Here is a 25411-nt window from a genome sequence, read left to right as displayed (position 1 = left end):
CAATCTTCTAACCACACGCTAAATGAAACTCATCGGTTTAAAATTCATATTAAAGGATTGAAATGTGTGGATTTGATTCAATATTCTAAATAAATTTGAAGTACAAAAATTCATAAACATGTTTATTTCTTCTAAAAATAACAAAATAATCCTGAATTTAAATAAGAAACTACGAAGAATTTTAATTCATAAATCATGGAATCTAAATTATAACTTTATTGGACTCGAATAATTTAATAATTCATAATTTATTAAAAATAAATAAAAAGAAAAAAGAGAAAAAGATTGGGGATTCTCTGGTTTGGCATCGTTCCAGAGGAGGAAGGGCTGAAAGAGAGTGGACCGTGGAAGGAGAAGCGATGACGGATACGTTGGTCAAAGCTGCCGTCGATGCCATTCACTTGAGCCCTACTCAGGCTGTTCTCTACCTTTCCGGCGGCGCTTCTCAGGTCTCCATATAACTTCTTTATTTCACACACTTCTGCTTTGATTTCCGTTCATCACCATCTTCTTACTTGTATTCGGATTATTGTATATGAACGATTAGGCCATAGGATGGTTGCTTTCAGTTCCTGGAGCTTCCGGCACAGTCCTCGAAGCTGTCGTACCTTACTCTAGGCCTTCCATGATCCAGTTACTCGGCAAGGTTAAGCACTGTCCCTAAAGAATTCTTTATTGATGCTTAAATTTTCATAGTTGTGCGATGAATGAAATTTTTCATCGACTGGAACATCTGCGAGAACTGGCGGCTAAAGTTAGCCATAGCGAAAGAATTGTGCAGTAGTTAATGTTTATTTTACTATTTCTAGTCATAGCGGGGGACAAACTGAATGAAATCGACTGCAAAAGAAGATTGCAATTTGCATTCTTACTCATTTTAACTCGACATCTTCCTGGACATTTAACCTGCACCGGAGTTCATAACAGCGGTCGAATTTGATTCTCATGGATGAAGTATCCAATATAAGGGTGATTCTGGTGCTTATAGTAGGGTTAATAGTTTCTTTTCCAATTTTGATGATTTTAAGGAGTTGATGAATTTTTATTAGTTTACTTGAGGAAAGAAAATATGATGTATTAGATCAATTTGTAGAAGCAGCTAGCGTTGGCTATTCAAGGGTTTAAATGCTTGCCAAAGACTGTTGATCTTTCTATGGCTGTGTTCGAGTATGTTATCAATAGAAGGGCGGAAAATTAAGCTTTCTACCAAAACATGCTATTCTAGTTCTTGTCTAGGATACCTATAACCATCCAAATCATAATGGAAAAATCTCAATGAACAGTGTCAAATATAGCTAAAATCAATGCTGATACTTTTGTTTCTTTGATGCAGGTTCCCTCTCAATGTTGTAGCCGTAAAACTGCTGAAGAAATGGCTTTGCTGGCTTATAATCGTGCTCTAAAGCTATCTAGGCCAGGTTTGTAACTGTTGTGAAATTCATCTCTATGGTATCTTGATACAATAAAAATATAAATTATTTCTTTTCTTATAGAAATTATGGAAGTTCATTTGAACACGATGAAAACTTGGTCCAATTTCATATCAAATGCTTTTAAAGGCTATTTATCTTGTACACATTTAATATTTTTAGCTTGATACATCAAAATTCCAACACAATTACCCGTACACTATTCATCAATCAATTTGGGCATAGGACATAATTGCTATTTAATTGCCGGACACTTGCTTTGACATTATTTGGAATTTCACTTGCTTACTTGTTTCTGCTATTTATCTCGAGTATTCTCCTTTTATACGCATAGGAAAAAAAAACACAAGATATACATGATATTGTTTCTTATAATTGATCATTATTGGATCAATTAAAATTTATTTCCTGCTTTCTCTCTTACCAGGACTCTGATTTTTTAATTCAAAATTTGATTGTTAACATTTAAACTGGTTATCGTTTATCTTTCATTAATATTATTTAGTTTCTTTTTGCTTATTTGTGTATGTCAACACATGTTAGATGAACATTTTCTTTTCTTCTTTTTTTTTTTTTTTCTTTTTTTAAAAAATCCTTTCCTCACTATGACATCCAATTTTTTCCATGAGTGAAGTTTTCTATTTGAAAAATGTATAAAAAGATCAGGGTGATAAGAAATCCCCAATGAAAGAGGTACATTAGTAACATTCCCATTCTACATTGATCAAGAAAGTGGTGCAATTACAAACGTTCTTACATAAAACACTCTTAAGTAGCAATTCTGGACTGTCCAAGATCAAAATGAAAAAGTCTAGATTGTTACTCATCCTTCTTCTTCCTCTTCTTTTGGGATCAACAAATGTAGGGGTAGAAGATTGAACTTTCAACCTCAAGGAAGGTAATAGGCATGTTTAGCTTGGATTGGAAAACATTCTAGGTGCTATTGAAAATTTTTGTTCTTCATTTCAATTGGGAAAAAGATATTGAAGCATTTTTCTGAAGCTCTCTTCCTTTATCCCAAAACCACCATCTCGACAGATGGATTGTAAAATGTTCTAGATGCTATTGAAAATTCTATCCTTCACTTCAATCCAAAAAGAGATATTGACGCATTTTTCTGGAGCACTATAAAACCACTATATCGATAGATTCGTAGGAAGTTGACCATCATCGTCTCTACAAGTTTTTTGTCCTTTTACTTTGTTTCAATATTCACTTATATCAAAAGGTGCAAACAAAGGAGGTTGGGATTTAAAGGAAGTAGGCTGCCCCAATGGAAGATTGGGGCACGTGTAATGAAGTAAAGTTGCTATGGGTTGAATTTATTACCCACAAATATTTGTTGAATTGAATTCTTTTATTGTGTTTTAGGACCCAGTATATATTGCAGCAACAAACAAATGTTTGAAGTCTGGATTTTCATAATTGAAAATTTAGGTTCTAATGTGTTAAAAGAGTGCAATAAGTATTTCATGCTAACTATATTTGTCTAACGGAATTCTGTCACTGTGTTTCAATGAACTTGCCTTTATCTAGTGATCTGATTGACAGGTTATCCTGTTCTTGGTGTCGGTTTTACTGGTTCTTTGGCTACCACTCATCCAAAATTTGGTGATCACAGGTAGTTTGTCAAAGTTTCTATTGACTTGGATGCTTTCATGCTATATGTGGGTAGGACATCCATTAGGGTAGAAGTTAGGAAACTCATACTACCAGTATCCTCTTACAATCACCTGTTTCTCTCCAAATCAGTCTAGCATTGGTGTTCAACAGTGCAATCATATTTTTGGTTTTTATAAAACTGGTCTAGCACAAAATCGAATTTAGTGGAAATAGGTAATGGGCTGTTGCAGTTTGAGTAGGCCTAAATGATAAATGAAGTACAATTCCGTTCTTATGTAGTGTGATGCGTAATAGCATGCAATACCTGCTTGTAGATTTTTCCCCCTATTTTAATATATGTCTTTTATATAAAGGTCTCTCGTATTATGTGTAGGATGCATATGTCAACAAGATTGGCTAACCGACGTTGGGTTTCCACAATCACACTGTCGAAGGTAATTTTTTAAAGGGAAGAGAATCTAATTCATCTAACCCTTTGGCTTTTAGGTCAATCATCTGATCTTTGTTAGTTATTACTTGATTATTTTAGGGTTTACGTACTCGGGAGCAAGAGGAGATACTCTCAAGTCATCTTTTACTTAAGGTATGTTCAAGGATCCAAATGGTATCGTCAGGCATCTCAACAGCTTATATATTCTTCTATTATTGTAGCTGAAGTATATTCTTCATAAGAACATTTAGATGATGTAAAACTGAGTTGGGAGATATAGCTAAAAGATTACATAGTGAGGTGGTAGTGTAGAAAACAATGAAAGAGAATTGAAATTCTAAGGGGGTAGGAGGTAGGAGGTAGGAGGAGATAAACTCATATATAAGTTGATAATTAATATCACTAAGCGTTCTGTCAGGCAGTAGGAGCTGTAATTGATGGCTAAATCTAACCACAACAGGAAATTCTAATGAATTGAGCCTATAAATTTGGGAATACCCTAGTCAGTAGGATGCCTTAAAGCAACTCTAGTTTTAAAATTACTCTAAATTCCGGCTGATGCTATACTGTATCAGATATACTTCATCCAATTTCTCAAATAGATTTCTTGGAAAGCATATTTATTATGCCAACATGAAAACTGTACTTTTTAGGCTTTTTATTTTTCTGAAAGTTGACGTTTAGTTTGGTTTCTTGCAAATATCATTAATATCTTAGTCAGCCTTTCTATTTTCTGGTCTTAGGCAATTGCTAGCGCATGTAAAGTTCCTGGAACCTTTGTTTCAGATTTGACTCGATCTGATTTATTAGAAGAATGTGAAACGCTATTCTCGGAGGATGAAGAACTAGAGCAACTTAAAAGCGGGGAAGTTTGCTTTAAGGTCTATCCATTTTTAAGGGGTAAAATTTCTATTGATTTTAATGGACTATATATGGTGGCAACTAAAATTTTCAAGAGCTCATATCAATTTTTTTTTTTTTTTTTTTTGCAGAGACCTTTACAACAGATGCAGAAAGAAAAATAATACTCTCTGGTTCTTTTAATCCGTTGCACGATGGTCACGTCAAGCTTTTAGAGGTTGCAACCAGGTATGTAGAGTTGTTTAATATTTTTTAAATTTACGATAATTCTCTTTGCCTAGACTCACTCTTGACCAACATCCAATATATTTGGGAAGCTACATCAACCACATGAAATCTACCAGATATTGAAGTAGAAAATTAAGAGAATAGGAACGCCATAATGAGGCTGATAGACTCTTTAAAGAACTCATCTTTTCCAGATCTTAAGTCAATAATTTTCTCCCTAGTTCCTCGATATCTGAACTTTCTTATTTTTGTACAGCATTTGTGGTGGTGGGTATCCTTGTTTTGAATTATCGGCTGTGAATGCTGACAAACCACCCCTATCAGTATCACAGATCAAAGATCGTGTCGAGCAATTTAAAAAAGTTGGTGAGTCTTGTTTCAAAAATGTTTCCTATTTCATATGCTGTATTTTAGGTTGAATTATCAAATACTTGAGTTTCAATTATAAATTATGCCCAAATGATGAGTGGAAATTGATGTATCTAAGATCGTTGTTACTCTCATTTAAACCCATACTATCATGGATATCTTTCATAGTATTTACAAAAATCAATTTTTGCATATTATGATGTTGTAAATAATGTCATATGCTTCCCAGTTTTTACACACTAGCCATTATGTCAATTTTCTATCTACCATTCTAATAGAAAAACTTTTCAGATGTGTTTTTTGAAACAATGTGAAAACCGACGATAGTAAAAATGATAGTCTAAAGGTACCTTTGAGATACAATTGAAACCTATCTCAAAGTTAAAAAGGGATATTTTGCAGAATTTACCCCATAATTTCTGTGGCTTTTCAGTTGTACCAGAGCTGTTTCCTTTTCTTCTTCTTTTTTTTTATCCTTCTATTTATTTATTATTATTGCTTGCAAAAGAAAGAGGACATTGATTAAGGTGAATATTTATCTTTCAATTTTAATCTGCGTGGCAGGAAAGTCAGTAATCATTTCTAATCAGCCTTACTTTTACAAGAAAGCCGAACTTTTCCCTGGTAGTGCCTTTGTTATTGGTGCTGACACTGCAGTAAGGTTGATAGATGTAAGTTTCGACTAGTGGAACTATATTTATGTTTCTTCTCATCGAACCATTTTCTGATTTAACATATTACGAGAGCTTCACTTCCTTTCCTCCAAACGTGAACTTCTGTTTGGTGCTTTTTCCCCTCATTATCTTGTTCTTTGGTTTGCTTTTGTTCTTTTTATATTTTAGGCTAGAAAGCAGGTCTTAAGAAACCCAACATAAATACTACAGAACATATGTAATGGCACAGGTCATAACGCACCATCTGCTAATGCCGCCATCACTAATTTCCTCTATTGGTTGTTATTTCCTTTAGTTTGTTTGATGATAATTTTATTTTTAGAAATTAAGCTTATGAATATGTTATATAGCATAAGTTGTATAATAGTCTCCTTGAGTTCTAAATATCGTATTTTCTTTTTTAAGTTTTTCCCTTCTCAGGAGTACTCTTGAAATCTTTAATCAAATTTTGGGACTTTGAGAATGTTTTTTGCTTTTCAAAATTTCTTTGAATGATGTTTGAAAACAGAAGACAAATAATAAAAAGGCTATGAAATGGCCCTCTTGATTTCACTTTTCAGTATATTCTCTCCTTAATGGCAGTGTAAATCTGATGCAACCCAACATTGCTTACATGGTTTTCCATTGATTTGCAGCCCAAATACTATGATGGGGATTACAAGAAGATGCTGGAAATTTTGCTCCGAATCAAGAACACTGGGGCGACGTTCCTCGTTGGTGGTCGAAACATAAATGGCGTTTTCAAAGTACGTAAGGTTGAGCGATTTATAGGAAGTTTATATATTACCTTTTGTTTCCTTTGCCTACAAATTGAGAATTTATCCTGATGCTCCTTTTTCTTCGCCATTGTTACTAATGGTGTCATTCAGGTTCTTGAAGATGTTGAGATTCCACAAGAGCTAAGAGACATGTTTATCTCAATACCTGCAGACAAATTTCGTATGGACATTTCCTCCACCCAAATAAGAAAACAACTTGGAATTTAATCTTCTAGGTGATTAGGTAAAGAACAATGAAACTTCTTTAAAAAGAAATCTATTTTACTTTTAGTTTCATAGTATGTACAGTTTGCTTAAATATATTTTACATTGGTGTAAAGATTAGATCATTTTTGGCATTCAAGGATTTAAATTGCTTGTTTTAGGACTATCAGCATACCCAGAATGACTGATTAAGTGATAAATGAATGGTTTAAATATATTTTGATGCTTATTTTATTTTATTATTAAACTCTAAAATGTACCATCTTTGGTGCATTAGTCTTAAAATTTTGTAGACGAGTCTTGATATTTTTTAGGCTCAATTTAATTATTCGAATCGTAAATTTTTCAACTCAAAACTTTTATTAAACAATGAAGCTAATCCAACTATAAATTTTTTGAGTTGTTTAGATTATTTATTCATTTTTTTTTAGTAAAATTAAAATGTTGATTAATAGAACATTGATTTATTTATTTTTAAATATTTAATTAAGACTTTTAATTCAATTTTAATATATATTTTGAAAAATCGGGAATGGAAAACAAATAATCCACACAATAATTATGAAGCTAAATAGAAATAAAATTAATATATGTATATATAATTGTATAATAAATTTAAATTTATTAACTCAATTTAGTTTCATGGTATTTACTAATTAATCAAATTTTTTTATATTGTTTAGCTCTAGGTTGAGAGGTTCATTGTCCAACCTTTAGGTTACGCGGTTCGGGTCATGAGTAAGTCAACAGTAAAAGGTCCTGTTCAGGATCAAGAGTTATACAGCAGGCATCAGGTTACAGTTCAGAGAATAAGCAGAAAGAGAAGAAAGAACGCTTGGTTTATTGTATCAAATTTTGAGGCAACTATAACTTGGCCAATGAATTAACTCATTTCATATTAATTCTTTAATTACTATTTTTCTTATAAATAAAATAAAATAAAATTTGGTATGCTAAAATCGGTCCATGCATTAGCCCCTGTAATGAAAAATAATTCTTTTTCAAAATTATTCGTGTTTGGTTAAAGTTTTTGAAAGTATTGATAATGTCTTTGACTAAGAAATTTTTTTTTTTTTTTAATCAAACATAATATTAGATATTTGTGTTCTAATAACACGATTTATTTTTATTTTTATACGAAATACATCTATAAACTTTAAAAAAATATCGAATAGATCAATGACCTATTAGACACAAAATCAAAAGTTTAATAACGTGTTAAAAAGTTTTAAAAACTGGTCGACTTAATAAACAAAAATTCGAAAGTATGAGAACTAAACTTATAATTTAATCTAAGATCAATTCATCCTATTAACTTTGAGATAAATTATAATAATATTTTTTTAATTGAATTATTATTATTATTATTATTTCGTAGGAAACACCGACACTCTTTATTTATACCAAGAAAAAAAAAAAGATTACAAGACACAGAGATAAAAAAATAAAAAAATAAAAAAATAATAAAAAATAAAAACTTAATGAGTTCAAAGTATTTATATTTATAGTTAGAATAAATTTATTCTTAAAATATTTAAATGGTAATTTTTAAAATATATTTTTCAATAATCTAAATATTAATTTTTAAAATATCTAGACAATTATTTTTGGTCAAACTAAAATATAAAAATAATAATTTCTAATTAACCATAAATATCTTAGATATTTTAGAGTTTGAATTATTTATAACCCATTGAATTTGAAAAGCTGATAAGCTAAAAGATCTACTGAGCCCACCTCCCACATATTATATATATATATAATATATATATTATGTATAGTAACCCGAAGATCCATACCATTTTCTGCAAAGTCGAAAAGCTAACATAGGAGAACAATAACAATTGACGTGTCAAATGACATTGAAGATATAATTATTGTTGTTTGTGTGATGTCATACCGAGAAGGAGGCATATGGAGGAACTCCCGGCCTAGATTCACTTTTGCTTCATTGTCTTAAGTGTTTAACACAACAAACTATGAATAGCGTTAGGTAATCAAAGTCAGATCTTGATTCGTTTAACGATGGTTAGTATTGTGCAATTCTGTTAAGAATGAGAAACATAAGTGGGACCGAAAGTCGAATTTTCATTAATATTCACAACGTTCAGATAGAATACAACAAACTAAATTGAAATAAGAGAAAATACACTGCTACCTGAAAATAAGAAAAAATATATTATCAACTAAATTTCTTAATAAATTCTTCCAGAAATTCAATTTAAGATATTAAAAATTTATGTTAAATTAAAAAATTTAGAAAAATCTAGTTATTACTTTTATCTATATATATATATATATATTTATTTATTTATTTATTTATTTATTTATTTGAAACGACAACCCCATTCAATTCATTAAATATCCAAATCGTGAACTCACACCAACCATTTATTGAATTAAATGAAAATAATAATAAATTTAAATTTAATTAAAATTAGAATTTAAATGCATAAAATATTAAATTTAAATTTTTTTTAGTTTATACACTTCCAAATTTTGGGTAAGAAAATTCCTACTTATATCAAATTAAAATAATATTTTTCCCCAAAAAAAAATAAATAATAAAAATAAAAACAAAAAGTAAAAGTAAATATAGAAAATAAAGTAAAAACAAAAAGCATCCAAAGCAATGATATATATTATTTCTTGAAAAATGGACAACAAGAGAACTGGCAGTGGCCGCCGCTGATCGGAGACCTCACCGGAGTTCGATTAGAACCGCAATAACGACAATAATGGCTACTTCTTTGGCCTCCGTAGCTATAATCGCTTCTCTGCATCTAATTGCCTTCGTCTTCGCCATCGGAGCTGAAATGCGCCGAAGCACGGTATCTCTTCCGCTTTTTTCTGATTTTTCTGTGGATTTAGGCTTCCGTAAGCTTCTAAGTTCTTGTTTGTGTGCGTTTATGGGCCCTAAAGGCAACGGTACAGCCAGATGAGTACGACGAGACTACTCACTGCGTCTATGACTCCGATGCGTCGACGGTGTACGGTCTTGTGGCGTTTGGTTTGCTATTGATTAGCCACACAGTGCTTATGGTTGTCACGAGGTGTCTCTGCTGTGGTAAAGGCTTGAAAAGTGGAGGATCCACCGTCTGTGCCATCATCCTCTTCATCGTTTCCTGGTATTTTTCTATTTCTTCTCTCTCTAGTTGTTTGTAAATCGATATCTCGAATTGAATAGAATATTGGTGAGAAATTATTGCGGTTCTCAAATTATACTCGAACCTACCGACGGATCCATTTATCTAGACTTCCCCTAATCCTGTTTCTAGTTATGTGAATCATTTGGCCTAGAATTTTGAACTGTTTTGATTAAAGTTTCTGCAGATTGGAGAGCTTGTCTCTAAAATCTTGGCATGGCCTTTACTTTCGAGATCATTTCTTGATCCCACTGCTTTTGCTCAAATCTAAATAATCTTGTGATAGAGTTCCATTCAGAAGAACTTCACCAATTCAGCTTAGATGGGATGAAAATGAAATTCTTGATTGTCGAAAAAGTACTATAATCCTAGTCTAGTGATTCTTGGTTTGTCCAAATATCTGTTTCAGCATTCATTTTCAGTATTGACTAACTGAACATCATGGATTAAATATGTCCTGAGTTGATGAATTATGTTTCTGCTTAGTTGCTTTCACCATAAATGGATTCTTCGTTTTGCTTAAAATGTTTGTATGAGGATATGATTGAGAGACTCTTGTATGGTTTGGGATTATGAACTGATGCTAACTGTCATGGTCCTACATTCTTTACTGCACAGCGTCGTGATCTTGACACGCTCACGACCAGCCTTAAGGGGAATTAAGCCCCATAGTTAGGTTGTGACACTAACGGTTGAATCCAAATCGAAAATTCTAAGTTGATTCATCGTGGTAAACCCAATCTGTTTCATATGTTCTTAGAGCTAAATTTTGAGAAATGAATCTAGGCATCTCTTCTTGGGAGCTGAGTCTTTGTTGCTAGCTGGGTCTGTGAGGAATGCCTACCACACCAAGTTCAGAGGAGCATTGCCGATCAAGAACTTGTCGTGCTCCATGCTTCGGCGCGGGGTGTTCGCCGCTGCAGCAGCCTTGACATTTCTGTCATTGGTGTTTTCAATACTTTACTACATAGCGCACTCCAGAGCTGATACAGGAGGCTGGCAGAAGCACCAGAATGAAGGTGTTGGCATGGTGCCCCCTAGTTTTTCAGGGCACGAGCAGCACGATCGATCAACGGGACGATTCGAGAAGGCTTAGCCATGGCAGGATTTGATTATTAGAAGTTGCAGCAGACTCAATGTTGATTAGAGCTTTTATTGAACAAAATGTTAAGTTCTTGTTGCTAAATTATAAATATGTAAAGTGGTTTCAAAACATAATTCAGGTGTGAAAAATGTAGCTTTTATTATCATATCTGTTGTGGTATAACTGCCTCCAACATTCAATGTTTATCTGAATTTTGAACCATTTATTTTCACTCCCATTATATAATTTGCTTCGTGATGAGATCTTTTTACTGGACAAGTATAGTCCAGTATGTCGAGAAGTCGGGTCGTATTTTAGTTCTCAATCTAAATATAACTTAACTGCATTAATTTATAGCTAAACATTTCTAAAACTATCTGATCTCTAACAGATGTATGTGTTTATTTTTTTTTTTCTTCAAAAACTATATTTTCGAGTCAAGCACGGGTTATTGTTAGACGAACACAACTCTCCACAATGGTATGATATTGTCCACTTTGAACATAAGCTCTCATGATTTTGTTTCGGGCTTCTCCAAAAGGTCTCATACCAATGGAGATAGTATTCCTTGTTTTACTTTAGACTTTCTCAAAAAGTCTCATACTAATAGAGATTCATTGATTATAAGTACCCTAGAGACAAATTTTAGAAAACAAAATGTCGAATATGAACCAAAACACTAACAATTATAAATAATTTTTTTACAAAAAGAAAGCACTTTGAGGCCTCTACAACCACTTTTAAAAGGGGCATTACAACATACATACAATGGATTCAAATTGAAAACAACCACAAATGCAAGGCAGTCATGAAACAGTAATAGAAATTAAGTATGGGCACAGCCAAGCCAATATAATATGATGCAGGCAGCTATCATTATTTGATACACAACAACAACAAGTTTGTTTGAAACACCTAAACAATGGGATCAAACCTGCATAAAAGATTCACCCCTTCTCCATTCAAACAAAAAACAAACAAGGAACACAGTGATAGAGCTTGAATAATGACATGGTTCATTGATAACGAAGCTCTTCATAGTAAATTATACAGTTTTCAATAGCAACTAAGGAGCATAACCAACATTCAAATACATTGGAGCGGGGGGGATCCACATAAGCTACCTTAGCTTACTCCTACCATAACCTTCCTATCAAAAATCCTCTCCATAGTTTACACTCTAAACATCTTCATCAGCACACTAAAAAGGGCCTCTTTTTCTTTTTTTCTTTTTCTTTTTCTTTTTCTTTTCTTTTTTCCTTTTTTTTTTCTTTTCCTTTCATTTCACCTACAGTTAATAACTTATTAAAAAGAACTTTCAGTAACTAAAGAGAAAAAAGAGAGGATAAAACCTGCTAGGCAGCACAAGCAGCAAGTATCACCAGCTTTGGGGGCAATGTTTTTGCTACACCTTCTACATCTTCATCCAACTGTTTTTTTTTTTTTTTTTTTGCTTTGCTTTTTTCCCTTTTTGACCTTTGTCTGAACTTTTCTCAATTCGTCATCTACCAACCTCACCACCATCCCATCACAAACTGTTGTTATTTTCACCATCTCATCACAAACTCTTCCTTTTTTCCTTTTCCTTTTCCATTTCCATTTTCTGAAGTAGAACAGCATCACAAAGAGAAAATTACAACACGGTACTGAATTATGATATCTTGACTTCCCACCTTTAGGTTTATGGATTGTACATGTTGCAAGGATTTCACCGTCGGCTGAAGAAGATGAAGTCAGGGTGATTTACACAACGTTCTCTTAACCAATCCTCGGCGTCCTGCAAAAGTGAATTTGCCAATTGCCACTCATGTCCGCCATTTGGAGTCCATAAAGACCCTCTAAACTTGTATGAAGCTAGACCAAAAACTGGTAGGGACATCCTAGGAATACCATCTATATCACTAGGATACGTTACTACAGGACCTTGAACACTACGTGCCCCTGTAAATGATATATGAAGGAATCAGTATCGAAGGATTTAAGAAGCAAACCAACATGAAGAGGCCAATCATTTTATCAACAATTCGGATACAACTACCCCAGATGCAATTATATTTGTAAATTCGCAATGTTGCATGAAGAAATACAACTTGTCTGAAAGTTAGAACCATGAGGAGCCAATTACCACATAATTAACAGTTTATTGAAATTTCCATCGCAACAAATAACAGCCAGGACATAAAAATCAGAACTCAATGGACGTTGGTTTTCGTCAAACAGGTCCAATGTGCGGGCCAAATCTTTTACACACAACTATTTAAAAAACAAGCCATTGTGATATGATATAAGAAATGCTCGGATATCAAATGGGAAAATAACCCTAGCAAATTGAAATAATGAACCTTTTCGGTATGTGAATCCCCAATTCACCAACACTACCACTCCAAAATCGGTGTGATATCACTCTAAGGATTAGGTTCGACATAGATTGCCTTAAAATCAAAACTCCCAAGTCAATAATAAGTTCTTTTTCTCAAAATTCAAACACTCCACAAGATGGGAAAATTAATCATATTTAACTGTATTTGGCATGCAACTCAATACATGAATTGCAAAATTCAAGAAGCTCTCTTAAGCTAAGTTTGAAGGAAAAAGTGCAAAGACTTAAAGCTCAATTCATCGGTATCTATTCTTACAACCTAATACTCAAGCTTTAAATAGCTTCCCAAAATCCTAAATGCAAGTCACATCATCGAGCAATTCAAAATGACACAAACACTCGTACTTAATGTTATAAAAATGATAAAATTACATCAAAATTATAAAAAAAATATATGAATAGTAATCTAATGTCCTTCACGGTTCATATCACATTGGTATTTCCATTCTTAAGATACCAAATCGTCCATGAATACTTGAATGAAGAGCACCAGTTTATAAATAAAAACCATTTCAACAGAAAGTCGGAGACCAATCTCCACACAAGTTGGAGTAAATAACATAGAAAAACAATAAATTTAGCTATGAAAATTGGATTCCTTATAAAATAGTTCCAATGAAGAAAAAGATGAAATGGAGGGGGAGGGGGGAGGGGTAAAACCATTATATAGAACAAAAGAAAGAAAGCATTACACACAAAATATTAGTCGTTTAAGAAGAAAGAAGCTACAATTACCTCCCATTGGCGTAGACAAATAATGAAAGGTGAGGAAGCAGGCATCTAGATCCCTTAAGGTTGGTCCAGTTGGAATCCTGTAAATTGGATACCTACAGATGAACCACCAAAGCACAAGTGATAAGTGCATGAATAAAAAGTCCTACTAGGTTCAAGGCTTTGACAGTACCATGCCACAGAAAACCAACTGGAAGGCAATAGATCACAACTTCGTAATGTCTTGAGCTCAGGGAACCGAAAGGCAAGATCTGATACCTGGAGAAAGTATCAAAACTAGAGTAAGGTTACAAGAGCTGAAAAGAAAGGACTTGGGTATTTTATTTTCGTCTGATTCCAATAGGGGGGGCTGTTCTGTAAAAGCATTAACTTGCCTTATCTGCCAAAGGTTCCCGACTATAAGGCAAATCACGTTCAAGATGCTCAAATAGTAACTGGCCTTGAGAATTAAGAGATTCAGCCTCATCACTATAACAGTCTTCTTGAAGTCCAATTAGCTGATCCCGCAAAGATAACCTCTCCGTTCTACGAGAAAGCTCAGAAGACAAATGGTGATGATTGAGTTGATTCCCCATGTATTTTAGTGCTCGTTCAGGTTCTGAATCACTACTACCATCACTACTAGAATCTCTGAAATCACTATCACTGTCCTCACCTGGTTGCCTACACCACATAGGTCCATGTTCAAATTACTGAAGTATTCAGCATATTAATCACCAACTCAATGTTAAACTTTATACACTAAACCAACCCATTTGGTAAATCGAAGTACGTTATTCTTAAAACCGAAGCAATGAACTTATGGAGGGATTTAATTGGATTTTTATGACACCAAACTAGAAAGAATTTATCACAATCTAAGACAATGCTTGGCTCCTAGCACCTTCACCAGGTTGTACTTTCCAAACTTATTACGTATTGCCACTTATAACATGGCCGAACCAAATATTAGCTATCAACTCCAATAGTTCTTTTGACCAAGAAAAATCCATGAACGGCCCAGTAACCATTCTAATTATTACGTATGGTTAGACCAAGAAACACATGTACATTCAGAGAAACTGGCCCTCACTTGAAAAATTGGTTATATTTCGCCAGTAAATCATACTAACAGCTTATCAAAATTTAATGTACTAGACAGAATATATTTCCAGTGAACAAGAATACCTCGACTTCGCAGAGGACTTCAAGGATTCACCATATATCTGTATACCAGATAAATATGGTACATAATACTGGACAACACTGTCACTGTCGTTTAATACAAGAGGCACACCTGCGCCATAAGCACTCCATTCCTTAAAAGACTCCCACAAATCACCTAGGACGAAGTATGGTTGCAATTCCGCGTCACAGGTTCTCCAACCCTTCATCGTTGTCTGCAATGAAATACAATTGGAGACGAAATCAGGGGAGCTCTTGATTATTAAGGTCATTGATTGTGGCGTTAAAGTTGATCCAAGTTATGAAAAATGACCCCTCATCGATCATTGATGAACTTGAGGTGATAGAGAAGAACATTAAGAAATACAAGAAAAGGAAAGCAATTAAAATTTCCACCGGAATCTGCATATTGCAAACTGGATTTTTTCTTCACATAATCTTTTATTTGTCGTATGGCTCAGAGTTGTAACAGAGAACTTAAACATCGAACAGTAAAACAAATTGTGGCCGCTAATTAGAGGTAGGAGGGCCATACTGAGAGTCGCAAAAGGTAAAAATTAAAAATATTTGGAAATCAACTTTTTCATACTAAAGAAAACAAAATCCCAGCCAAGGGAAAAAAGAAACCCAATTCCGATAGGTTCAAACCTTTGAAGGGTACTGTGCAGGTACAGATGGCACGATTGACTGCAAGAACCGCTCGAGATTACTCAGCGACGATACGACTGGCTCAAAAGCCGACATCGCAATGGATATAGGGAGCTCTTCACACCCATCGCCGTATTCGGTTTCTCTAATCACCGAGGACACCGTGGTCGGTTTAAGAACAGGGGATTGGCTTGCAGAAACGTCGCTCTGAGCTCTCCGGAGCTGATCATTTTGACGGCCCTGATGCGCCCTACGAGCTTTTGTCGGATTGTAAAACCTATCGTCACCACAACCACGACCAAACTGCAAGCCTGCACCTAACATTATATTTCGAAAACCAAACGAAAAAAGTGGCTCCAGAAAATGACGATCGGCAGTCGTAGAATCCTCAATAAAAGTCAACGAAATGCAAAAGCAACAATCTCGCTGGAGACTAATCGGATAAGAATCAAAATCCCCAAGCACAGAAGAGTACGATTGATTGCAAGATAAAATTAGAGAGACAATCCGCGGCGAAAAATGTGAGAGACGAAAAACAGAGCCCTCTGTGATTCGTCAAAAAGGAAAAAAAAAAACAATGGATGAATCGAATGGGAGAAGATGATTTCGAATGCGAAAACCTTACAGAGATTGAGACGCCATGGATCTAAAACACAGAAGGAGGGTTTCAATGGCGTCGAAACAGAGAGAGAAAGAGAGGAGAGAGAGAGAGAGAGAGAGAGAGAGAGAGGGAGCAATGGAAGAAAAACGAAGCGATTATTGCAGAAGAGAAAAATAGAGAGATGGAAGAGAACCAGTACGCCGGTTTTTTCAAGGAACAAAATAGCCACCAATTCATTTTAACACTATTATTTATTTATTTATTTCTTTCTTTTTTATTAAGACAAAAATAATAATTATATAATATATATATTTATAATTATGGTCTTCAAGCAAGCAAAACATGCGCCCTAATTAAAGTAGGATGTAGGAGTAGCTTGCTTTAAAGTTGAAAAGACAATTCTACCCTTTCCATAAAGGTTTTTTTAGTCAATTTACTTTTTTTTTTTTGGAGGAAAATAATTTATTAATCGCAAATTTTTAATTTTATCAAATTTCATTTCAAATTTTAACCGACAAAAACGTTATTAGTTTTTTTTTTTAAAACATTTTATTTTATTGAAACTATTGAAATTTATGATGATTTTATTTTTTATTTTTTTTATTTTTTTGCTAAAATTAGTGTGTTAATTAGAGGAAATTAAAGGATGGAAATTAAGTAAGGTTAAATTTGGTGAAACTGAAGCAAAGTTGAGGCGAAATTGATACAAATTTAGAACCAAAGTTGATTTTTCCTAATTTCTTTTAAGATTTTATCATTATAATATACAATTTTTTTTTTAATTTTGTTAAATTACAAATTTATTAAAATTTGCTTTTATTTAGTCCTTATCTTTTTAATTAATTGATATATTATAAAATTGAATTTCTAATTTTCATTTTAAAGTTCAATAAATACGGTTAACACTTAAGTAATATGGCGATGTCATTAAAGGACAACTATATAGTTGTTAGCGATGAATTTAATACGTTATCAAATATTAATTTTTGTTGACATTTCAATCAATATATTTACATTTGTATGAATTCGACATCGACATTTTCATTATATGATGAAAAATTCAGTGGTAACAGAACGTGATCCATGTATATACGATATAAATAATAATAAAAAGCCGAAAATAATAGGCACAAAAATGAACAATTAATTGAGAAATTATAATAATTTGCTTAAAATATTTGAGAGGGTAATTTGGTCCATTCGGGCGTGATTAATGAAAAGGAAATTAGAATTTTGGTGGGCCCCATTTGTCAGAACCATCTCATTGGAAAAATATCTTAAACCTTAATTAAACAAGGACGGTGATTGGTCGGTTTTGGGTAAATGAGGATTACTTAAATAAGGCAGATCGATACACGTGTGCATATCTTATTTCGACACGTGTCCGGCTAGAGTTTTATTTTATTCGATTATTTCAAAAAAATTGTGTTTGAGCGCGTGTAAACCACGCTAATGTTTTTTTTTTAATTATTTTTATTTTTTTATGTCCGTTAAACTATGTGTAACAAGATTTACCATCTTCATTTTGATCCACACGTGCAAGCCTAGGTTCCAATAGTGTACCTGTTCGACTAAAATCTTATCATTCATAGCTCCCGAGATGGAATTGGTGTTTGGACTCGGTTTTTACAATGTTCATCATTTTTTTAAAAATTGAACATTACCCGCTATTTATTTAACTAATTAATAACTTGGTCTCGTAATTGATTTCTATAACCAACGAATTTTGTTACCAAAAAGGAAAGTTCAAGAAAAACAATATCTGCTAGCTGTGGATCTGGGTTGTTACAAATGATATTAGAGCCAGACACCAGACGATGTGCCAAGACGTTGGCCCCAAAGGGGTGGATTTGGTGGCAGTCCCATATTCATTGGAGAAAGGAATGAGTGCCAGCGAGGACACTGGGCCTCGAAGGGGGTGGATTGTGATGTCCCACATTATTTGTGGAGGAGAACAAAACACTCTTTATACAGGTGTGGGAAACCTTCGCTGAGGAGACGCATTTTAAAGCCTTGAGGGGAAACCCGAAAAGAAAAGTCCAAAGAGGACAATATCTACTAGCGATGGACCTGGGTTGTTACAAATTTCAAATCGAGTTTTGGATAATCAATATACGAGTATAATTAATACTATGTAAACAAAAATCGAGAGGAAAGTAAATAAATTTCCGAATTTGGGATGTTCGGTTAGATTAGATTTTGCAGATTATATAGTATATTAAATCGGATATAACCTATAGTTTTCTTCACATGCTCTAAAAATAAAATACTAATATTGTGGATCTAAGCAATAAGATAAAGTAACAATTAATAATTAATAATTAATAATAAAATTTCGGTCGGAGGGTAGAGAGGGAAATAATTAAAGTTGGTCACGTGCGTGGGAAAAATTAAAAAATATATTAAGAATTGTTGTGTTTTTTTATTTAGTTTCAAGTAATTGTTCAAACATTTAAATATATTTTTTATTTCTTAAATATAATTTCATAAATGAAAAATGAATTAAAAAATAATTAACATATATGCATCACAGAGTTCAAATTATAGGAAATAAACCATAGTCTTAATTTATTACTATAAAGTTTACTAATTTCATAAGCACATAATGTAACCGTATTTTAGAATTTGTCAAGATGACCCAACCAAAAAAAAAAAAAATGTCAACTTGTGCATTGACCAAAATTTTCGGTTTTTAGAAGATTTAACCCAACTCAAACTAACACAAAATTTAACTAATTTAATAGTCCGAATCGGTCAAGTTATCGGGTCATATGAACACTCCTAATCTGATTGTGAATAGACTTCACCTCAATTTAATAGGGCTCGATTTTGGACCTAGTTGGTCCGGACTTGATTTTCATATTAGCCCTCATGCATTGACCAATATTAATTAAATAACATTTTATTTATTATTTATGTAATTTCGACATCGACCCATTAAAAACAAAAAAGTTACATGGATTTGTATGGTCAGCAATTTTTGGTAGAGGAATTTATCCTTAAGAATAAGAATTGTATTCTTCTTTCATTTTAGACCATATGAAAATTATAGATAGCATATTCTATATATATATATATATAGATAGATATATATATAAATTAAAAATTAAAGGGGAAATAAATAAAGCAATATTTTCCAAATAATTTATGTACTATTTGCTCCCACATGATGTGAAGGTTGGTGGTGGAAAAAGGAATTTTATTTATAATATAATATAATACATTTATGAGGCATATCTTCTTCTCTCTCCACATGATTTCATAATAACAAACGTCCCAATTTATTTGAGAATTTTTTTTTTTTTTAGTTTTAACTTTTATTGTTTACAATTTTTAATTTTAATCTATATTTGGTTGATGGGTCGATGAAGAAGTCTTATGAAGGATCGGTTTTAACTCAAATAAGTATTCTTTTGAAAATACTGTTCTACCATCGTCATAAGAAACATGTTTTAATTTGAATTAAGAAAATAAGATTGTTGAAGAATATAATTTAGAGTTTACTAGATTGTCTTGTTTTGAACGTGAACTTGTAGATACTGAAGCTAAGATAGTAGAACGATTTGTTATGAATCTAAGAGAGAAAATACACGGCACGATAAGAGGCTTAGCTTCATTAGATTATGCATTAGCCTTTCGGACAATTGCACTGTTGGACATGTATACTCCTAGATATGATGTGAGTATAGTAGGGTCATGCCCTAACGATTTCAAACCACTCTTTGCATCTGTATGATGAGATTATTTGAGGGTAATGCTTTTGTATCAAGGTGTATCATTTAGCATACTTTTCTTAGGGTGTTCGATGATGCACTGTTATCTTTGGTTGCATCATGACACTTGTCTTTCTCGATCTTCACATGCTCATATAGGCACAAATCACATGTCACCTTCGACCTGTTATCACTTATGAGAGAAACTTACTCGATTCATAATATAGTTTTGACACTTTACATGATGAGTCCACACATATGGGGCCACTCCTGGTATATACCGAATTCTCTATGTTGTACCCTGACGTGAACCCATATATGATGTCACTGAGGATCTACTAGGGTTGTGCCCTAAATGATATGAATTATATAAGACGAGGTCTCTCCCCTATGGTTGAAATTATGGGCTTAAAATTGGGATGAAACGATTACGAGGTCACGTCCCACCTTTATATCTGTATTATTGGAATAAACTTAGAGGAGCTAGATGATACAACGATTGAGATAAGCACTGAGGAGCTATAGATGATATGAACCTTATAACTAAAACGAGCTTAGATGAGCTTAATTACCTGATTCCAAACTAAGATCACTACGATCATTAGCCGATTCCAAACCATATAACTACCATTCAATATTCCGTTCTTATCAACTAACATCCATATTTAGTTGACATGGAATAAAATATCAATGTCAATGTAGATATTGAGGTCTAAATTTTACTAAAATATTGGTGAGTATTTAATATCAATTCTGACGATGGAGATATTAGAAAATACACGCTATATTAATTTAACCATGAACGTCACGAGAGTAGACTTTGAATAGATTTTATTTCTCCGTTAACCAAACGAAGTCTACTCTCGAACTCTTACTCCAACTCCATTTAAGGCAGGACCCCGGCAGATTAAATAGACATTTCTATACTTCTTCCACAAAAATTTATCGTGTAGGACAATAGGAAAAATGGTGTTATATTATTGTGCTCTTTTAGACGGGGTTCTTAATTGAAATAATTGTAGCGCTCGTAGGGACTAATTTTATAAACATATGTATTTTTTGAAGACGAAACTTCATTTATTGCAATATTGACTTCCACATACATAAGATAACGATGGGTCGTATTAACTTTAGACAAACATAATGAAGGGACAAAAGAGAATAGAGAATCAGAGAATCACTCGCCTTATCTCGAACTCTCAAATTCTTTCGGTTTTGACTTATTCACAAACATGATTTAGCTTGAAAAAAGAAAAAAAAAATATAGAAATGGATAGGATAAGTATTGCTAAATATTCTGTAACATGTTGAGGAACAGTCAGCAAACTCAATATGTGGACACAAGAGGCAATGGTTGCTGCTTTCCTGCATATCTTTGTCTGGTGGGATAGTGTCAAACCCTGTCAATGTCGTCCTAAATCTTCTCATGTGCTTCATTTTTAAAGAACACAAATCCAATCACTCACTTCTGTATTGAAGAAGAGAGGTCAAGATGATTTGTGGTATGTAAAACTTATGGTCCTCATTTTACAAGTGGTCATCTTCTAAGAGAACCTTAGAACATTGTCCTCACTCTCGACGTCGCTGTCGTTGTCTCGACACATTTGAATGACAAAGAGCCTTTATTAACACTTCAAGCCTTACAAAAAAAAGCAGTAATAAAGATTATTAGATTGTTCAAAAGAAATTTAGAAACTTGAATTTGTTATAGTATTGGGAATGATTTGCTTGGTTTCCTTTAGAAAATTTCACAAATCCCCAGATTTTATGAATCAAAATTGATAAATAGATTGGTTTTCTCTGGAAACTAACAAAAACCAGAGTGAGTATAGAGAAGAAATAGACAAGGGCGGATGAAGTAGAAGAGTTTGATCAGAAAACAAAGAAGGCAACTAGATGAGTGCTTGAACACCAAACTGCTGCATTTCCCTAACCCTCCAAATAGCATGAGGAGCTCCCTCTCCAACTTCTTCAGGTTCCAACATTTGCATAGCCCATGCATAATATACTGTGTGGATAGTGTCCTGCCATAACAATAACATTTCATTTACCCATCTCGAATTCGCTAAAAAATATGAACATAATTCAAGTATAAACGTCAATCACTAAAACTCCTTTGATTCCCTCCCTCCATAGGATAGTTCTTATTTTCCTCTCCAAGAGTCACTGCAATCTTCCTTAGGCTTTGTAAGTTTAAAACCAACATTTGCAATTAGTAACATAAATCTTTAGACCATGAAATCTGTTATGCAGTTGAGGAAATTTGGATGAAAAGGAAATGACGAATCTCACATCTCTTTCTTAGAACTTCTCGATAGGGTAATGCACAGTTAGATGGCTATAGATCGTCAATCTATGTAATCTGGAGGATTGGAAGTCTGCAAAAACTGAACCTTATCTAGCCTTACGTTAATTTTCTCTCCTTGTTGGGACCTATTGTTTATTTTCTCTCCAGTTTTCCTTGTACGCCCCACACATTATGATTAAAAGCGACAATAAACATCAAATAATCCTCCGCAATTTATTTTTGTATGCAATAAGTTTTTGGAGATTAGAAGTTTTCAGATTTCTTCAGGGTTCTCATTCTCTCCTATTCAACTCTCATTACATACGGTGCATTAATGTAGCAGAATTGGAAATAGAAAAAACCAAAACTCACCTTGCCACCTTCTTTAATTGATCCATGCGCATCGCGTACGCAGTACACCTGCTGTGTTTGGAACTGTAAAAATTAAGTACAAAGGAGGCATTAGTATCATTTCTTCCTGCAACAAAAACAAAATCAAGAACAATAGAACCATAGAGACTGTCAGAGCGTACAGCTACAATGATGATTGGAGTGTTTCCCATCATCTTGGTCTCCCGCACTTCAACGTCTGAAATGTGCAGAATCTGCTTTTCAGACAAGAAATTAGTATTCATACAAGAAAACCTTACATTAGTTATAATACTGTCCACCTATCAACGTGCAAACCTCACAATGTTAAGCACAAGCCAGACAATAATTATAAACACTTCGGTAAAAAAAAGTGCTTAATAACAAATAACTTTGAATGTTTTCTTCTACACTCATACAGTTGCATAAGTGGTTCTTGGTCAAGCATCTAGGCCAACAGACACTCCATGAGTATTATAGTTTTAGACTTCTACCAACAATGCTCTATGTTACCCTCAACATGATGATGATGGTTTTTATTTGGAATGCTTTGGCCATGTTTTAACAAAAGTACCGTCAGCCATGCCAAAATGCTTCCACAAACATATAGCCCAGATGCTCTTTCTCACTTTCCTTACATCCCTTCCCCAACAACTCCCTTTCTTCACCATAGTTTTCCTTTTTCCGCCCCCATATCATCAAATCTCCAGTGAAAAGGGCTCAAACTACCCCTAAACCCCAACCGAATTGAAAAAAGAAATATTATTGTTTGGATGAATCAAATCCTTCGGCATATGTTTTGAAGGTAGATAATGAAGTAGGGAGAGATAGCAGAAAAGGATCCATACAACTGATGAGCTGGGCAACTTAATATACTTTCAATCATTGAGAAAGTACGGCAGTGGAAGTGTATTAGATTTGGCAAGTAAGAAGCAGGTTCCATATCATTAGGGAGTTGTTATTCGGCTAGATTGGAGAAAGGTGCCAGACGTAAAGGAAATAAGTAAATGAGAAAAGTAGGAAAGTATCAGTATAACTATGTTTTGGAGAAAGATGGCTCTTAAGCGCGCACATACACTCTCTCCATCTCACTCTCTTTCTGCCCTGATTCCAAAGTAATCCAGCATTCATTTGGAGTACTGCAGGTTAATATTATAAAATAATTGTTTGTATCGTTTTTGTAATGCAAAATCCTTTTCATGTATCTGAAACTGAAATAACAATACTCATCATAGTGATGCAGCAGTACAAACCGACTTTCCAGGGAAAGCTTATGCTGAGAAAACGGTAGATAATAATTACTCAATAATACAAGAGAAAGGTCTATTTTACAGATGTAGAATATAGATGCACCACCATCAAGCCCCAAACAAAAAAAAGCAATAAATTTCAATAACAAAAGAGCAGAGTATTTAAACAATATATCCTTACCTTGTTATCGAAGAAGATACCTTGGCTCTGGTAAGCCTGATGCTCTGCTTTACAACGTTCTATCACCTCACCACTACAATATTTCTTCAAAATTTCAGCATCTCCCTGAAGTATCGGGTATTTGTTATGACTTGAAAACATCCATGTCAGAAAGTCTACTTTAATCATCAAACCAGATGCTATGCAAGAAATAATTAGAAGAAATACAACATAAATAGTAATGATAATCCTTGGTGAGGTGAGAAAAGTAACTTTCAGCTTAGATATAAGCATCGCGCTAACCTTTATATAAGAAGTTAACACTGGTTTGATTGCTTCCTGAACTTCTGATACGAAATCTGGTAAAGAGAAATACCTATCCACAGAATTAAAGAGGAAAAAAACTAAATCAGAACATTAATTCAGACAGAAAGTATTAAAGCTCCAAAGGAAATATCTCACGGATCTCTACGACGAATCTCCTTGAATGATGTAGCAGCATCTGATTCTTGGAAGACGTTTTCATTTATGCTGTGAGATATAAGATAAATAAATAAAAAATTTGGCTATAAATAAGTAAAATTTTGGCAGCAATAAAATACAGAAACATACAACCATGACAGGAGAACAAAAGCGGAACAGAATAACCAAGGATACAGTTTGTGGACAAAATACCAAATTGGCCATCATCAGGCTCACAACTCAAGCAGCCAATTCAATCATTGTTGGACCGTGTTCTGGCTTCTAAGGAATGCTCTTGTTTCCAAGACTTAAGGGCATGGACCACAATGGTATAGAAGAGTACGCTCGTCTTAAAAATTTTCAGAGGTTAAAATATTTGAAGTGGCATATTAAGGACCGGTGTACAAATATAGAAAGAGAGTAATATGCCATAAACAGTCCCTTGAAAAGGACTTGCTAGGGAGATCAGCATCGAGGAACGTGAATGAAGCTGGCAGAAAAATGAGGACAAAGATCAAGTAAGAGTTTTTTAAAAAGAAAAAAACAAGAATTGTTTCCATAAAAAGAAGAATTTTACTTCGTTTAGAAGGTTTCTAGAACATTTGGAAGGAATTTTATTGTCTTTTAGAGGAAACAAAAAAGTACAGAAAATTAGTAAGAAGCCATTCGGTGGCTGCTATTCTGCTTCTCTCCCTTCCTTCGGAAGCTCTCCTCTCTTTCTCTAGGTTTCCACCACCCATTGTCCAATAGGAAAACACAATACTTTGCCCTTTTAGCCTTGATTGGGGAGTTCTCAACTACCATGGGCGGGGGGGGG

The 25411-nt window shown here is 33.7% G+C and overlaps 4 protein-coding genes across 6 annotated transcripts in view; 2 read left to right on the top strand and 2 right to left on the bottom strand.

Annotated features, from left to right (window-relative positions):
- Positions 1–267: 267 nt before the first annotated feature.
- On the top strand, positions 268–6809 carry LOC111445506. 3 transcript variants are annotated; one of them, XM_023083927.1, is made up of 13 exons: positions 268–449; positions 548–646; positions 1334–1418; positions 2982–3051; positions 3427–3487; positions 3583–3636; positions 4227–4383; positions 4476–4572; positions 4829–4938; positions 5506–5612; positions 6251–6361; positions 6485–6617; positions 6760–6809. In XM_023083927.1, the coding sequence occupies exons 1-12, from the start codon at positions 360–362 to the stop codon at positions 6599–6601; spliced, it is 1158 nt and encodes a 385-aa protein (XP_022939695.1). In that variant the 5' UTR covers positions 268–359; the 3' UTR covers positions 6602–6617; positions 6760–6809. The 3 variants fall into 3 exon arrangements, with proteins under 3 accessions (XP_022939695.1, XP_022939694.1, XP_022939697.1); XM_023083926.1 differs by having other exon boundaries at positions 6485–6772; XM_023083929.1 differs by lacking the exons at positions 268–449; positions 548–646 and having other exon boundaries at positions 1332–1418; positions 2967–3051; positions 6485–6772.
- Positions 6810–9219: 2410 nt separating this feature from the next.
- LOC111445108 lies at positions 9220–11050 on the top strand. Its single transcript, XM_023083337.1, has 3 exons — positions 9220–9429; positions 9521–9726; positions 10531–11050. The coding sequence occupies exons 1-3, from the start codon at positions 9337–9339 to the stop codon at positions 10838–10840; spliced, it is 609 nt and encodes a 202-aa protein (XP_022939105.1). The 5' UTR covers positions 9220–9336; the 3' UTR covers positions 10841–11050.
- Positions 11051–11764: 714 nt separating this feature from the next.
- On the bottom strand, positions 11765–16572 carry LOC111445107. Its single transcript, XM_023083336.1, has 6 exons — positions 15753–16572; positions 15108–15319; positions 14315–14603; positions 14113–14198; positions 13944–14035; positions 11765–12769 (listed from the first exon to the last, which is right to left on the bottom strand). The coding sequence occupies exons 1-6, from the start codon at positions 16074–16076 to the stop codon at positions 12537–12539; spliced, it is 1236 nt and encodes a 411-aa protein (XP_022939104.1). The 5' UTR covers positions 16077–16572; the 3' UTR covers positions 11765–12536.
- A 4756-nt stretch (positions 16573–21328) lies between these two features.
- The window catches only part of LOC111445295 (mitochondrial import inner membrane translocase subunit TIM44-2), a 16977-nt gene continuing 12894 nt past the window's right edge, over positions 21329–25411 (bottom strand). Inside the window, exons 10-15 of the mRNA XM_023083589.1 lie at positions 24595–24663; positions 24436–24508; positions 24154–24258; positions 22887–22958; positions 22726–22788; positions 21329–22090 (exon numbers count right to left, since the gene is read on the bottom strand). Coding sequence (XP_022939357.1) covers positions 21959–22090; positions 22726–22788; positions 22887–22958; positions 24154–24258; positions 24436–24508; positions 24595–24663 — 514 coding nt within the window. The 3' untranslated portion in view covers positions 21329–21958. The remainder of the gene's footprint in view (positions 22091–22725; positions 22789–22886; positions 22959–24153; positions 24259–24435; positions 24509–24594; positions 24664–25411) is intronic.

This window comes from Cucurbita moschata, unplaced genomic scaffold, assembly GCF_002738365.1.
Source record: "Cucurbita moschata cultivar Rifu unplaced genomic scaffold, Cmos_1.0 Cmo_Scf00007, whole genome shotgun sequence".
Lineage (NCBI taxonomy): Eukaryota > Viridiplantae > Streptophyta > Magnoliopsida > Cucurbitales > Cucurbitaceae > Cucurbita > Cucurbita moschata.
This window is presented reverse-complemented; position numbering and strand designations above follow the sequence as displayed.

Excerpts from the sequence above, each read along its gene's own strand:
- LOC111445108 (XM_023083337.1), top strand. The coding sequence starts at position 9,337 with ATGGCTACTTCTTTGGCCTCCGTAGCTATAATCGCTTCTCTGCATCTA. Across the intron at positions 9,430-9,520 it reads CTGAAATGCGCCGAAGCACG|GCAACGGTACAGCCAGATGA; the intron begins GTATCTCTTCCG and ends TGGGCCCTAAAG. Across the intron at positions 9,727-10,530 it reads ATCCTCTTCATCGTTTCCTG|GCATCTCTTCTTGGGAGCTG; the intron begins GTATTTTTCTAT and ends AAATGAATCTAG.
- LOC111445107 (XM_023083336.1), bottom strand. The coding sequence starts at position 16,076 with ATGTTAGGTGCAGGCTTGCAGTTTGGTCGTGGTTGTGGTGACGATAGG. Across the intron at positions 14,604-15,107 it reads AAGTCCTCTGCGAAGTCGAG|GCAACCAGGTGAGGACAGTG; the intron begins GTATTCTTGTTC and ends TATGTGGTGTAG. Across the intron at positions 14,199-14,314 it reads GGGAACCTTTGGCAGATAAG|GTATCAGATCTTGCCTTTCG; the intron begins GCAAGTTAATGC and ends TACTTTCTCCAG.
- LOC111445506 (XM_023083927.1), top strand. The coding sequence starts at position 360 with ATGACGGATACGTTGGTCAAAGCTGCCGTCGATGCCATTCACTTGAGC. Across the intron at positions 450-547 it reads TTTCCGGCGGCGCTTCTCAG|GCCATAGGATGGTTGCTTTC; the intron begins GTCTCCATATAA and ends ATGAACGATTAG. Across the intron at positions 6,362-6,484 it reads ACATAAATGGCGTTTTCAAA|GTTCTTGAAGATGTTGAGAT; the intron begins GTACGTAAGGTT and ends GGTGTCATTCAG.